The sequence below is a fragment of the Prosopis cineraria genome, unplaced genomic scaffold (genome assembly GCF_029017545.1).
Source record: "Prosopis cineraria cultivar Desert tree isolate PC_DT_omini unplaced genomic scaffold, ASM2901754v1 PC6, whole genome shotgun sequence".
Taxonomy (NCBI): domain Eukaryota; kingdom Viridiplantae; phylum Streptophyta; class Magnoliopsida; order Fabales; family Fabaceae; genus Prosopis; species Prosopis cineraria.
This window is the reverse complement of record NW_026555337.1, coordinates 6741654-6758739: the sequence shown is the minus strand read 5'-3', so window position 1 is coordinate 6758739 and position 17086 is coordinate 6741654. Positions and strand designations below refer to the sequence as shown.

Here is a 17086-nt window from a genome sequence, read left to right as displayed (position 1 = left end):
AAAAAATTATATGAATTATTTGTTTTATTTTAAAGGATAAACAAAATCTTATTCTCTTTCTCTACGTTATTGGTATTGTTTTCGTAAATACTTTTAAATAAAAACTTTTTAAATCCTTTCTCTTTGAGCTAAGGTTAAAAATAAAGGTAAAAAAATTAGATAGACTGACTTATTGTGGGTTCAAAAAGTCTGAAAATAATGACATTTGGCTAAAATTAATGAAAATACATTGGATGGTCTGTTTTTTTATGTAATAAGGCTATCCAATATTTTTAAAAAAATAATTCATAATTAGATTTATACTTTTATTTATTGAGGCGGGATGCTATGTGTCATTTTTAATCAAAAATTGTGAGTCTCATGTGAAAAATTTACGTTTGTCAAATAAAAATTAACAGAGGCCGTTGCATGTTTCATTTTTTAAAGTTAATAATTTATTTTATATTATCTTATCATATAGATTATTTAATGCTCCTGAAAAAATAATTAGGGTCAAATTTATACTTTTACCCTATTTTAAACGTATTTAGCTTATCTTCCAAAAGCATGACTTTGCAACCAAGAAGTGCACCGTAATAAGCGATACATTTATCGTCAAAGCCGAAAGTCTAACCCATTGAATAAAACACTCTGACCCGGGGAAACAAAAAAGCCTATTCAGTGAAACTCAGTAGCCAAAAAAAAAAAAAAACCGCATTCAACAATGCTTAAATTCAGGTAAAAAAAAAAAAACAATGCTTAAACATATAAATGGTAGGCATATTTAGAGTGCTCAAATAGAATTATCTTTATTAAGATACTAATGAGTAACAAAAAAATGGAAAGCATATCCAGGCAAAGAATAATGCTTTAACAATTAATATTAACCACTAACAATTAATATCAATTTAAAAATTCAAAATTTATATAGTATAATATACATATCAAATCAATTAATAATTAAAAAGAATCAAGTAGGAGTTTGCAAACAAATACTCCCCGTTTAAAAATGCAAATTATTTTTTAAAGGATTGAATGTTAAAAAATATAAAATATTTTTAATTTTTTAAAGTATAATTATTATTTTTTTAAAAGTATCTTTATTGAATAAATTATTTATATTTACTTTAAAGGGAAGTACTCTTATTAAATAAGAAAAAATATAAAAAATAGCGTTAGTTTGAAGATAAATAACTACTCCATCTGATTTTATTTATAAAAAAAATTATCACTTTTAGTTTATTTTTACATATAAACAAAATCATATTTTTCAATAGACATTTATTGTAAATTTTTTAAATTATCTTTCATAATTTTATCATTCATAATTATAAGAAACAATGCATAAAGACTTGATTAACACAATTAATCAAAGGTATTGTAGTCTAATTTTTTATTTTTAGACACAATTTATATTATTAATTATTTTTTTAAATTGTGTAATATTATTTTTCTCTTACAAATAGAAACGGGAGACATATTTTATTGAAGAGTAAAATTTAATTAAAAATGTCTTACATTTTTAATGAAAATTATAAAAAATTTAAATATTTGAACCAAATAATTTTGAATAGCAAAAAAGGTAACTACTTGTATATTGATATTATATTTTTAATTAACCCATAATAAGACCATACATTTATTTATTTTTCTACAATAAGACCATTTGTTTATGATTTAATATAACGCATGTTTAACTTTTTAGATAAAAAATATACGTGAAATGCTTTCAGATTCCCAACTTCATAGAAATCCCGTCTTTTGATTAAAAAAAAAAAAAGATTCCCTTCTTTCTGGAAGTTTCTATTTTGCTTTTTAATCCTATTGATATTTTTCTGTGCAATCAAATTTAAAATATAAAATATAAAAATAAAAGAGATAAATATGACTGCTTTACTATTTTTCTAGTATTTATTAATATTAGTATGATCTGCAAAACTTTTTCCTGCGAGTGATAAATGCGTTTCGGTAGTTAAAATGGACATGCGCTGTTATTTTATTGTTCATTTACAATTTGTCAATATTATTTAAATTATTTATTTATGTTTTCTTGCGAACAATTAATTTTTTTTATTTTTTACATTCAAATAATTTTATTTCTTATCTTTCGGCATTCGTTGAGGGTGACAGTCGGAGGCTAGTTCTATAAATTGGAAGCCTTTCCATGAATCCGTTGTGCTTCACATTGTTGTTTCTCTCCGTGATCAGGGGCACCCAGTGAAGCTCTTCACCTTTCACTGTGCTTTTCCGGTGGAGGGCGACAGTAGTTTGTTCGGGAACCTATTAGCTTCAAACCCACGGGATCATCATAATCTGGGTCTTCCGGGAATTTGGCCTTTGTCTCTTTCTGTCTCTAGCTTTGTAACATCTTCCCCCGCTTAATTTTATTTCCCCATTCACTGAGCTCAGTGCATCAACATACCGTTATAGTGTTTTTCGGTGCTAAATTTCAAGCATTACCTAATTACTTGGCCTTCTTGACTGAATTTGACTGGGTTAGATAGAGAGTTCCACATAAGTTCAGAGTGAGTGGGAGATAGAGAGAGATGACGACTCGGGACATCGAGAAGATGGGTTCCATTGATGCTCAGCTGAGGTTACTAGCGCCGGGAAAGGTGTCTGAGGATGATAAGCTAGTCGAGTACGATGCTCTGTTGATGGACCGATTCCTTGACATTCTTCACGATTTGCATGGTGGAGACATCAGAGAAACGGTACTGCGATTTTTGCCCCCTTTTCTATTTGGTTTTTTGGGCCAAGGAAAGATGACATTTGTGACGGACTTTTAACTTTGTTCTTAAAGCCTGTATACTTTGTCAAGAAGTTCTTTGAACATGATTACCGCGTAAGGCTTATTCCCTCATTTTGATTAATGTTGTAAATTTGTGATACACAAGGTTTTCTATTTATCGGTTTTGATCAAGGTTTTGCTATGCACAAGATTTTGGAAGCCCACGTTAATGATCCCCAACGAATTCAAGAATTTTTTTGCGTTTTATGAATTTCATCTTGATCTTTCGTGGTTTGAGCGATTGTGTTAATTGGAATGGGTTTGTCGATGTTTTTCTTTTGTTGTCATACATAAATTTTAAATTTTAACTTTCAATCATAATACATCGGTCATTCCCCTGTCCACGCAAACTTTTGTTTCTAGAGTCTTTTCTTTTTTTTTGGACTTACTGAATTAGTGCTGTGATGTTGTTAGGTTCAAGATTGCTATGAGCTGTCAGCTGTTTATGAAGGGAAGCATGACCCTGAGAAGTTGGAGGAGCTTGGGAATAAGCTGACTGGTCTTGATGCTGGGGATTCTATCGTGGTTGCCAAATCATTTTCTCACATGCTGAATTTGGCCAACTTGGCAGAGGAAGTCCAGATAGCCTACCGAAGAAGGACCAAGTTATTAAAGAAGGGTGATTTTGCTGACGAGAACTTGGCCATCACTGAATCTGACCTTGAAGAGACCTTCAAGAGGCTTGTGAATCAATTGAAGAAGACCCCGCAGGAAGTGTTTGATGCTTTGAAGAACCAAACTGTAGATTTGGTCCTGACTGCTCATCCTACTCAATCTGTCCGTAGATCTTTGCTGCAAAAGCATGCTAGGTTAGTTCATTTCTTACGTTATCAATTAGCTGCAGTATAAACTTTAACATCTAGTGATATAGCCTACTACTCCTAGTTCTGGTATTGAAGATGTATAATGCATGGATACTTTAAGATAGAGCCATGTCTGTGTTGGACTCTTGTATTGGACATGTTGGAGCACATCAATGTTCATGTATATGCTTGAAATGTTGTCATTCTGCTCTATTCGTGCCAGTTTTGCCTCATGGCTGCAGTGCCTATGCTTTCTAGCATCAGAGCATTTTTTTTTTCTTTTTTGAAAAAAAAAATTCTGTTGACAAAGATTTTTCCCTTTTTCAGGATAAGGAATTGCTTAACCCAGTTATACGCTAAAGATATAACACCTGATGATAAGCAGGAACTTGATGAGGCTTTACAGAGAGAGGTGAGTAATTGGTGAATATTAAATGTAACTCTGCTGTTCCATAAATACACTATAAAATATAAATTAATTATGACCGGATGATTCTCCAAGTTTAGTGCTATTTCACTCAAGTGATCTGTGATCTATAATGAAAATTGTCAATGATGTTGGCTTTAGCTGTGTTAATTTGTCTGTTCTCCTTTGAACTTCCTTTTTAGTGTCAGTTTAGTAAGATTCTTATTAACATTATTGTAGATAGAAATGGCAGTGGTAAAGCCAGGACTCTAATGATGTTTCCTTAATCTGTAGATTCAAGCTGCTTTTCGTACAGATGAAATTAAAAGGAGTCCTCCAACCCCTCAAGATGAGATGAGGGCAGGGATGAGCTACTTTCATGAAACAATCTGGAAAGGCGTACCTAAGTTTTTGCGCCGGGTTGACACAGCTCTGAAGAACATTGGAATAAATGAACGTGTGCCATATAATGCCCCCGTTATTCAATTCTCTTCTTGGATGGGAGGGGATCGTGATGGTATCTTTCTTTTCCTCAGGCAATTGATTAATATGCATATTTGTTTCTGATTTTACTTACCAAACCTTTCCTCATAAAGTAATGTTCACATCATTGAATTTCCTTGCCTTTTATTTTTCTATGGATTCATGTGGCATAAATTCTAAGATATCTGTTCACCTGGTCCTTGATTCTTCTTCAATGGACGCTCACCGTCACTCTCTCGTGCATACTGTTTGAAGTGTTGCTTGTAATCTTGGACTATACAGTTCTTTGCTTCCTTACAATATGTGCCATGTTTGTTGCAGGAAATCCCAGAGTAACCCCAGAAGTTACTAGAGATGTTTGCTTACTGGCTAGAATGATGGCTGCTAATTTGTACTTCTCTCAGATAGAAGATCTTATGTTTGAGGTATAATATAGGCTCGTCACTACCTTCAATTTTTCCTGTGTTTAGCATCAAGGCCATTGCCCTCATCATACAACTTGCTTAGTTCTAACACCTTTTTCTGTTTGATAGTTGTCAATGTGGCGCTGCAATGATGAGCTCCGTGCTTGTGCTGATCAACTCCATAGTTCAACAAAGAGAGATATAAAACATTATATTGGTTAGTACCTCTGATATTATTATTGTTGTTGTTATTGTTGTTTCAACAAAGAGAGGTATAAAACATTATATTGGTTAGTACCTCTGATATTATTATTGTTGTTGTTGTCATCGTCGTCGTCGACTATTGAAACTGAACAAGATCTCAAAATACCAATTCCAAACCAAAGATGAACCTTTTTATATTTGATATTGGTTAAATTATGATCATCAGATATTTGATGCTGTTGAATATTTTGATAACTAGTTCTTATTGGCCTTGAATGTCATAGTGATTGATGCTTGATTGATGCAGAGTTTTGGAAACAGATTCCTCCTAATGAGCCATATCGTGTTATTCTTGGTGATGTGAGAGACAAACTGTATAATAGTCGTGAACATGCTCGTCAAATATTAGCTAATGGGACCTCTGACATCCCTGAGGAGACGACCTTCACAAATGTGGAGCAGGTAGTGTTCTTACTATGACCTAATAAACTCTGTGAAAGGATAAAGACAAGGGTTGAGAACTACAATATATGCTTCTCTCTTTATTTTTCTTCGCTTTCATTTGGAACACATCTAATACCTAGGTCGTATGCTAAAACTTTGACTGTAGGGTTCAGCAAACAATAGAACTTGTAGGAATACAATAGTTTTGCTCCTTAGTGTCTTAAATGTTAATATCATAAGAATCAGTGGATAGTGGATACTAAGACTTGAGATGAGATACTGGCTGCCTTAAACCTGATTATGTTTAGATTATATTGAACTTTTAGCCTTAGAAACACTTGATCCATGGCATGATATGATAATTTCACTAACCGTCTTGTCATGTTATAGTGGTAGACTGGTAGTTTTGCCCCTTAATGTCTAAAATGTTAATCTCATAAGAATCTGTGGATACTGAGACTTGAGATAAGATACTGGCTGCCTTAAACCTGATTATGTTCAGATTACATTGAACTTTTAGCTTTGCAAAGGAAATACTTGATGCATGGCATTGAACTTTTACCTCCTTCCCCCCCACCCAACCATTTTTTTTTTCCTTGTAGTTCCTGGAGCCTCTTGAACTCTGCTACAGGTCACTCTGTGCATGTGGGGACCGGTCAATAGCTGATGGAACCCTCCTTGATTTCTTACGGCAAGTTTCAACTTTTGGACTTTCACTTGTAAGACTTGACATTCGTCAAGAATCAGACAGGCACACTGATGTTATGGATGCAATTACAAAGCACTTGGGTATTGGTTCTTATCGAGAATGGTCTGAGAAATGCCGGCAGGAATGGCTCTTGTCTGAGCTCAGTGGAAAGCGTCCTCTTTTTGGCCCTGATCTTCCTAAAACTGAAGAAATTTCTGATGTGTTAGAAACCTTCCATGTCATTTCGGAACTTCCACCAGACAATTTTGGTGCCTACATCATCTCAATGGCAACATCTCCATCTGATGTGCTTGCTGTAGAGCTTTTACAGCGTGAATGTCATGTGAAAAAGCCACTAAGGGTTGTCCCCTTGTTTGAAAAGCTTGCTGACCTTGAGGCTGCTCCTGCCGCAGTAGCTCGTCTGTTCTCTGTAGATTGGTACAGAAACCGCATAAATGGGAAGCAAGAAGTTATGATTGGATACTCAGACTCAGGAAAGGATGCTGGCCGCCTTTCTGCAGCTTGGGCACTGTACAAGGCACAAGAAGAGCTCATAAAGGTGGCAAAGGAGTTTGGCATTAAGCTCACGATGTTCCATGGCAGAGGGGGGACTGTTGGAAGAGGAGGAGGTCCCACTCATCTTGCAATACTATCTCAGCCACCAGAGACCATTCATGGGTCACTTCGTGTAACGGTTCAAGGTGAAGTGATTGAGCAGTCGTTTGGGGAAGAACACTTGTGCTTCAGAACACTTGAGCGTTTCACTGCCGCAACGTTAGAGCATGGAATGCATCCTCCAGTGTCCCCAAAACCAGAATGGCGAGCTCTCATGAATGAGATGGCAGTTACTGCAACAAAGGAGTATCGCTCTGTTGTTTTCCAGGAACCCCGTTTTGTTGAATACTTCCGATGTGTAAGTATTGGTCTCCTTCTATCTTGTATTAGCCTCAGAAAGATGCTTCTTGAAAATCTCCCAATGCAAGTGAACTCTTCCAAAACAAGGGTATAGTTAAGATGAATATTCCAATTTCATCAATGATGTTTTATGACAAAGTCTTATTTTATGCTCACAGTTTTCCATAATGAGTACATAAGCTACCATCTGGTTTCTTCCCAAATTATTTTCAAAATATTTTGCTTAGAAAATTATCTTCTTTCCCCTTCTTTTTTTTTTCTTTTCCATTCACTTTGAGGATCCTGCAATTTCTTTCTTCTCCTCACTAGTTCTCATTGCTCCTGCAGGCAACACCTGAGCTGGAGTATGGACGTATGAACATTGGCAGCCGTCCCTCAAAAAGAAAGCCAAGTGGAGGCATCGAATCACTTCGGGCTATTCCTTGGATCTTTGCTTGGACCCAAACAAGGTTTCACCTACCAGTGTGGCTTGGCTTTGGGTCAGCATTTAAGCATGTGATTGAGGGGGACCCCAAGTATCTCCAAATGCTTCGAGATATGTATAATCAGTGGCCTTTCTTCAGAGTAACTCTTGATTTGATTGAGATGGTGTTTGCCAAGGGAGACCCAGGAATTGCTTCTTTATATGACAAACTTCTAGTGTCTGGAGAGCTACGGCCATTTGGAGAGCGCTTAAGATCTAAATATGAAGAAACAAAAAGCCTTCTTCTCCAGGTGAACTTATTTTATGCTACTAACTTTCCTTTGAGTTCTTATATTTGCTGCTGCTGCTGCTGATTAAGTTCCTTTTCTGTAGTTCAGCCGCTATTATATCATAACTTCATGCCTATATGCTGAAAGCTTGGCAGTGATCGATTATAGACATTGATAGTATTTACTTCAGACCGTTTTCTCCTTAATGCCTCTGTTTTTGGAGTTAAACATTTTAAACTTTTTCCTTAACCCTTTATTTGGATGGGGAGAAAAATAGTGGGGAAGGAACACTAGGGATGGAAAATCCTGGAAATTTCTTCTCCTAGTTTTCTCTCTTTCCTATTTTCTTTCAAATTTTCTCTCAATCTAAACCAAGCAAGGATGAGGCACGTCTTAAAACTCAATGATGCTGGTCAAATTCTTTACTGTTTAATAGTTCTTTTCTTTTAATTTCTAAATTAGGATCTCATAATCAGTACTTTTACACCTAGCCTAGTTGAAGTTTGTCACCTCGTTTACGTGCATTCACATGATGCTTCATGTTGTTTCCTTTTCTATGCTGCCTGAAGATTGCTGGGCACAGACATGTTCTTGAGGGAGACCCATACTTAAAGCAAAGACTCCGACTTCGCGATTCATACACGACGACTCTCAATGTCTTGCAAGCCTACACTCTGAAGCGAATCCGTGATCCAGACTACCATGTGAAGCTGAGGCCACATTTGTCGAAGGATCACGTGGAATCAACCAAACCAGCAGCAGAGCTTGTAAGCTTAACCCCACAAGCGACTATGCCCCTGGTCTGGAGGACACTCTTATTTTGACCATGAAGGGTATTGCTGCTGGCATGCAAAACACTGGTTAAACATTTCCTTTGATTTTTATGTTTCGGCTGCAGCTATATATATATATATATATATAATGTTGTTGTCTATGATCTCCGTGATATGATATATATATATATATATATATATAATGTTCTTGTTGTCTATGATCTCCGTGATATGATGATACTTTGTTTTGTGAACTTTATGATGGCATGGCACATATTGAATGCTTTTACTGAACATGTCGTAAACTGGTTAACTACTACTAAACGACGTCTTACACGATACCACTTCAAAACCAAAGTAGAACTTTTTAATATTTGACATTATTTAAATTATTATTATTATATTCTTTTTGGTCCTAAATGTAGAAGCTAGTCAACTATTAATACAATTTAAGAAAATCAGGTGACTTATTTTTTTGGAAAAAAATTGTGTCCAAATTTTCTAAAATTAATTGTTAGCTAAAAATAAATTTACTTGAACAATTTTATGACCTAAAATATATTTTTTTGTTGTTAGTTTTTCCCTATCGTTTTATTGGAATGATTATGAAAATTCTCTCTTGAGGAAAATTTACACAAGATTATTAAATTCAATTTTTTTTTGTTTATCATTTGGAGATTTTTTTAAAAACATAAGATATAGAATAAAATGAGTATATATTTTTATTTTTAAAAAATTAAATGAAAATTACTAAAATGTTTAGTTATTACATTTTGACAAAAATAAAATATTAAGAATAAAATATTAAGAACATCCCAAAATTTTAATGCTTATCCTCCCTTATTTATTCTTGTATGCTTTTATCATATCACCAATCAACTAATTTCATGTTTTTTATTCGAAATAATAATTTTGAGCTGAGAAACTTTGACTTTAAAATTCGAAATATTTGGTTTTAGAACTTTTATCTTAGAAAGAGATGGCACGGCTTAAAATTAAACAGGGGCAAAGGTAACATGTGGATCAACTAGAGGCAAGTTGATGGCTGCGTTTTTTAACTTTTTATATCGATATATGTAGATATAAATAGGTATGGATATATAGTTGATTTTATGTCAATAAAGAAGACATACTTAACAAGAGCTTCTTAATTCTATAGCATGTCATGCTCCTTTTAAAAAAAGGGAGGTTACTTTAATACGGGGAAATGGTTAATGAAAGTTTTCATTATGTGAACTAACTGTTTGTATTCATTATTAATATGTGAATGCATGTTTTTAAGTAAAAAAAAAAAAAAAAGCAGAGGTTATCGGTTTTATCTCCATACGGTTAAGGAATATGTTTGTTACCTTTTCTTTTAACATAAGGGTCACTATGTAGGTATGTGCGTATGAGGTGTGTTTGCATTTGATATATTTGTTTAAAAGAAAGAGACATAACTTTTTTTAATTTATTTTCAAAACACTTTTTTTTTTCAACTTTTCAATTTCATTATTTGAAATAAATAGATCTTTATGGGTTTATCTTTTAAATGATACTGTATTATGATATGAAATTTGATTAGATTATCAATTACCCCTATAAACAATTACTTATTTTTATGATTTGCTTAAAAAATAATAATATGAATATAAAAATAAAATAAAATAACTCGTCCTACAATTATCGGAATCATAGCTCTTCATGAATATAATATATTATAGCGAGAGACATAAATATAATATTATATCCTATACAATATAAAAGATAATAGATAATATTCTGCAAAAGAAGAAGAAGATAATACGGTAGATAGTAAATAGATAATAGATAAATGTGCAGGCCAATCTGACTAAATTATATTTATCTCAGTTAGTATTTTTTTAAATAAAGTCAAATATTATTAATACATAAAAAAAAATTACAGACCCAAAAAACCCCTTGGCAGAACATTTAAGGGCCAAACATAGCAGGACAAAAGAAAATAACAGAGGACAAGCAGGCTCAAAAGAAACATGTAGGCATCATGCACCGAGCACCATAAAGACACCAGACAGACCTGAAAAACATACGAAACCCAGAGAAGCAAAGCTCAAATCATGCTTATCTTGATCTTGCAAATGTTGTTGAGTTGAACTCGCAATGATGATATGAAGAACTGGCTTAAAAGCTAATTCACAATGAACTGATTTAAGTGCAGCGAGTAAATTACTGAATCATACAAGTTTTGATTTAGTAAATCTTCTCACAAGGATTTTGAAAGCCAAAGCTTGATATGAGGAAAATCCATGACATTGGACAGAGCATATCTGGATGAATCAAGGAAGCAAAACCTGGAACAAAGCAAACGAAACAGAACAAGACAAGAGAAAAACATTGCAGCGCAACATTTTGGATTTCCATGCAGCTGCAATGCATGGAGATCCTCAGCAAAATCATAAAAGTATGCGAGGTTCTTTGGGAAGAATCTCGCAAAACCCCAACTCTGTTCCACTGCTAAAGAATAGAGTTTGCTTGCGTTTGAGGTATGACCGAATTGAGCCTGTAATGGTAACAAGTCCGAAATCATCTCTGTTAGTATTTGAAAAATTATATGAACTTTATTTTATTTTAAAGAAAAAACACAACTTTTAATCCCTATATTTTTGCACGTAATTTGCCATTAATTCCTACATTTTATTTTCGGTGTTCTAAGTTCCTACCATTTTTTTTGTCTACACTTTAGGTCTTGGCACTTTTAAAGGAGTGTGGATGAGGCATTAACGGTGTTAATTATATTGATGTAGATACATTTTTAATTATAGGATGACATATTAGTTGGTGGCTCATGTGTATTTTTTCTATGACAAAAAAAAAAAAGCTTATATGTAATCCCTCAAATCTTTATGAGAAGACACTTTTAATCATTTTACGCATCTTAAAAAATTCATTTTTTTAATATCATAAAAAATGATATGTACTTTCATTTTTACTCTTGGCTTTAAATAATGATATAACTACATTAAATACTTTCACATTAATTAATAAAAGGTAAAATTCAAAAAATAATTTAATTATTACAAAGTGTCTTATCTTTCAGGCAAAAAAATTCTTCTAAAATATGTTTTGTAAATAGGACCCGAGGGAGTATTTTTTTTTTAATAATCAAAAAGTGAAAAGAATTTGTCCTAATCCCAAACCTAAAGAATATATTTTATAGACATTGAAAAATAATAAACCATCTCGAATCTAACACTAAACCTGACTTTGGAGCACAAAATTACAAGAAAAATACTCTGAAGCAAGAATTGTTGCGAACTTAAAAATGGACACGTAACATTTTCTTGTAATCTTAAATCCTATTGTTATATATATAATAATTATTAAAAAATACACATCAGTTTTTTTTCCTACAAAAAATACACACAAGCTTTTTTTTTCAAAAAAAACTCCCTCTGTTCAAAAATATAAGGTATTTTTAACTGAGTCTTACCCCAATAAAGTAGTTATCTACTTTCAAATTAATCCTATTTTTTATATTTATCCCTATTAAACACTCTATAATAAATATAAAGTCATATTAATATAGGCACTTTTGAAAAAAAAATAACTATACTTTAAAAGACTAAAAATGCCTTACATTTTTTAACATCCAACTCTTTAAAAAATGCCTTATATTTTTGAACGGAGAAGTACACATTAGCCATTAACTAACACGTCACTATATAATTAACGGTATTATTATCCATATCAGCAAATTAACACCGTTAATATCACATTAGCACCCCTCTGAAAGTGTAGAGACCTAAAGTGAAAATGGAGAAAACTGTAGGGACTTAAAATATTAAAATAAAGTGTAGAAACAAATGATAAATCATATGTAAAGTGTAGGAATTGAAAATCATGTTTTTCCTATTTTAAAATTAAACATGTCAACATTATTGTAGAATCAAATAACAATTTGACTCTTAAACTATGATTTCTACAATTTCTTTTATGTAATTTCTTAGTTTTTTCTAATAATTTTTGAAATATTTTTTTAATTTTTTAATCAACTAACTCTTAAAGTTAAGGGAAAGCCACATCTCAGTCCTATAGTGTTACATTGTTTTGATCCTGATCCCTATAATTTTTTCTTCAAAATACACCCCTCATAATTTACGCCGTTAGAAATCTGAAAAATAGTTTTAGGACCATGACGTGCACAAATGACATTAAAATTTTATATGTAGTTACTTTGTTGTAGCAAGTGGCACAACATGCTTGATCAAAATTGAAACCCATGCTAACAGGGCAACTAAGAAACCTCACCAGACGCTGAACCTTGAACGATCTACTGATTGTTAATACAGGACCTCAAAACGTTCTACTCACCTTCTTCTTCCAAGCATCTCGCCGACCTTGAGTCCATTCATACTACAATGCCTTGATTTGTGCCATCTCCTCTAATGTGCTTACCACCTTCATCTTTGAAGTCTTTGCAACTGTGTCTTTGAGTTGTCTTGACATTCAATTGGCCTTATGGCATCGCCACTTTGTCTCCCTTTTTAATTCCCCATTGTAGTCCTTTTGGTGATTATACTATAAATTCAGGAGTTTATATTTCTTTGACAATATTCCCTAAACTTTGGCTTCCTTTTATGATTTGGTGATGCATTAAAGCAAAATCATATCCAAAGTCCTTACTATAACAACCAAAATAGTACGATTTATTAGCCGTATGAAAAATAGAAAATGCTTTAATGGCCACTAAACGTGGATCAAGATGGTTAACGTGTGCATGACAATACTTGCAAGATAAGCTTTTAGACGTACCCCCAAAAAAAAAAAAAACTTTACACTATATATACATATACATAAACATACATACATGTATATTTCAGAAGTTATTTTGATAACCTCGGTTTTTTGTCGTAATAACAGAGATATACAGAGAATCCTTTACATTGTACTATTCTAGGCGTTAGGTGTGTGTGAGCTGAGATGATTAAATATGAATGCAAACATAAAAAAGGGCGTGTATTCAGTTCTTAGAAAAATCATCTATATGAGATACTCTTTCGCCATTACAGAATGTGCATTATCATCTCCACAGGATCGGAAAGTCCATTGGAACATGACAATAATTTTTTTTAAAAAAATCTAGACCCATAGTTCAAAGAAGAATTCAATGATCTCCCTCGATCTCTGGCCTGTCTACAGTTTTCTTGATCTCCCAGAGAAGAATTTGATGGTTTCCCTTCCCTGTCTTGAACTCTTACTCGTTCCAAACAGCTTTCTCCTTTCGATCTATACAACCCGACTCCTCTTGGCAACACCTCAATATGTTTACTTAATATGCGTGGCAATGTATGTCCTTATGTGTTCTTGGTCAGACCTTATTTAGAAACACGTCATCCCCCATCACCTTAAACTAACGGAATGCGAAAGATTTACAGACGGAAGGACTAAGTATGAGGACCTAGTTAAAACAACAGAAAATTACAAGGACCTTATTTAAAATTTGGTGAAACTATAAGTATCCGAAGATTAATTTTTCTTTAAAGTTATTGATGGAGAAGATTGCAATGATTTTAAATATTTAGAGTAAAAATGTTTTAAACAAAAAAGAAGAGGAAGTTTTGAATTCTAAATATTCTTGAATATCCAGTTGAAGGCCAAATTGTCATTTATCCTTATTTTTACTGTATCATCTCATTTCCTGAACTAATAAGTAATGACATGCAATCAATGGAATCAAAATATGCATCGTAAAAATTTCATTTATTCTGGGCCAAAAAAGCATTTCATTTATTACGATAACAAAGTCTTCACTATTTATTACTTTGAGCACTTCAACCATTAATGTCAACGCGTCAACCGAATGATTTTTTTTTTTTAAAGAAAACATTCAATTGCAACTACTTGCATTGTATTATGAATTAATATTACATTTTTAATCAAAGCAACATTTTTATGGCCTACTATCAAAGCAACAAAAAGTCTATATGTTTATACATAAAATAATATAACCAATAGTAAATTATAATTTTTTATCAGGACCAATATATTATAATATAATCAATGTATAATTTCATATCTAATGATATATTTTTAACTCAATCTTATAATATTTATTTATCTCGGATTTCTATTTCTTTTAAAAAAATATGTTTAAACAACCGCATTTATCAAAGAGATTAATTTAAAGAACCGCATTTATCACCTTCCATGTCAGGTTTTATTTACTTTAAACGAGCGTGGGCCCGTTGAATTTTGTGTTGAACGTGGGTGATGATCTCAAAAATTCTCTAGTTCTGTACCCAAAAAAAAAAAAAAAAAATTCTTAGTTCTTCTCACTCATAACTGAGAGCCTATAAATTGGAGGCCTTCCTTCTACGTATCCTTGTTGCTTCACGTTGTTCTAGCTCCTTGATCAGAGGCACCTGCTTCGGAGCCTATTAACTTCGTCTTCGAGGATTTTGATCACACTCTCTATCTCTATTTCTGTTACAGGTTTTGTAATTTTTGATTCCCCCAGTTTAATTCTGCTTTGCCATTGACTGAGCTCACTGCATTGAGTCAACACACCGTAACAATATATTGAGAAGATGGGTTCCATTGATACTCCAACGAGGTTGCTGGCGCTGCCGGGAGATTTATGCGATTATGATGCTTTGTTGATGGACCAGTTCCTTAACGTTCTTCAGGATTTGCATGGCAAAGACATCACACAAACGGTATTATGATTTTTTGCCCCGTTTTTATTCTACGCCTTTCAGTGTGGTATTTCATGTCTAGGTTAGTTTTCGGGTCAGGGAAAGATCATCTTTGTGACAGACTTTTTACTGATTTCTGAAAGCCCATATGAGTTTTCATGAAGTTATGAACTATTAGAACAAAGTCACCTGGTAAGGCTTATTTCTTCATTCTGATCAATGTTGCAAATTTTTCATCCATAAAGTTACGCATTTATCGGTTTTGATCAAGGTTTTGTAATGCACCAGGTGTTGGAAGCCCAAGTTAATTATTCCCCAAGGAATTCAAGGATCTTTTGCGTTATATAGATTTCATTTTGATCTTCCGTGGTTTGAGCAGTTGTGTTAATCGGAGTGTGGTTTTATGGAAATTTTTCATTTGCGGTCATATATAAATTAACCTTTCTTAGAGGAATCAGAGGATATATGTGTATGCATGTAAATGTTTAATCATAACACATCAACCCCATGGCCACATAAAATTTGCTGCTAGAGTCTGCGTTTTATGACTCACTGAATTAGTGATCTGATGATGAATAGGTTCAAGATTGCTATGAGCTGTCTTCTGAGTATGAAGAAGAGCATGACCCTGACAAGTTGAAGCAGCTCGAGAACAAGCTGACTGGTCTTGATGCTGGGGACTCAATCATGGTGGCCAAGTCATTTTCTCACAAGCTGAATTTGGCCAACTTGGCTGAGGAAGTTCAGATGGCCTACCAAAGAAAGACTGAGTTAATAGAGAATTGTGACTCGGATGATGAGAACACTGAATCAGACATTGAACGGACCTTCAACAAGCTTGTGAAGAAGAAGACTCCTCAAGAAGTTTTTGATGCTTTGAAGAACCAAACTGTAGATTTGGTCCTTACTGCTCATCCTACTCCGTCTGTCCGTAGCTAGAAAAGCATGCTATGTTATTTCATTTCTTATGTTAACTCAACAATTTTCTTTCTTTTTTAATCTTTCTATTGACAAAGATTACCCCCTCTTTCAGGATAAGGAATATCTTAATCCAACCCATTCAAGATATAACACCAATAGATAAGGAGGATCCTCTTGTAAAGCTACAGAGAGAGGTGAGTAATAAATTACATCCAAAAACTTGGTAAGAAATTTATTCGCGGACAAAAACTAATAACAAGTCTTATTCAAGAAAAAACAAGTTCGTATTCCCATTTTAACAATGGTCTATTTTATATTAGTCATTGTCTTTGAATAAGTTTCTTGTCAGGTCTTTGAATGTACTTCTCCCTAAATATAATTTGGTTTATTTCCTATGTACACAATGCATTAATCATAGCCAGATGATTCTCCATGTATATTGCTCTTTCTTTCACCCAAGTCAAGTGTCTATATTTTTAATCATTGATGATTCAAAATTATAGAACATTTATTCACCAAAAAAAAAAATCAATGAATTCCTAAACTTGAAGAATATATATATATATATATATATCAAATACATATATTTTCCTTCCCAAATAAAAACCTTTTTCTCCAATGAACTTGCAAGTTTTAAACAGGTAATTTAACTTAAAGACAGTAATAGTATGATATATATATATGTGTGTGTATGTATATATATATATATATAATAGGACCACTTGTTTTATACCCAAATCATGCCCTTCTACCACGTATATTCCACTGAGACAAAGGGATATACAGTGATATGTTGACGCTGCCAAACCATAAAACTCCACCTACGAATAATGAATTTGATAAGTTTCTTGAATGTGATTATCCTTAAATATAAGTTTGTCATTGCCATGTGCACACTAAACATTAATCAGAGCCCGATGATTCTT

The 17086-nt window shown here is 33.2% G+C and overlaps 1 protein-coding gene and 1 pseudogene across 1 annotated transcript; both read left to right on the top strand.

The window, feature by feature from the left end:
* The first annotated feature begins 2159 nt into the window (after window positions 1-2159).
* On the top strand, window positions 2160-8837 carry LOC129314351 (phosphoenolpyruvate carboxylase 2-like; annotated as a pseudogene).
* Window positions 8838-15131: 6294 nt separating this feature from the next.
* On the top strand, window positions 15132-16178 carry LOC129313270 (phosphoenolpyruvate carboxylase-like). Its single transcript, XM_054956225.1, has 2 exons — window positions 15132-15260; window positions 15819-16178. The coding sequence occupies exons 1-2, from the start codon at window positions 15132-15134 to the stop codon at window positions 16176-16178; spliced, it is 489 nt and encodes a 162-aa protein (XP_054812200.1).
* The last annotated feature ends 908 nt before the right edge of the window (window positions 16179-17086 follow it).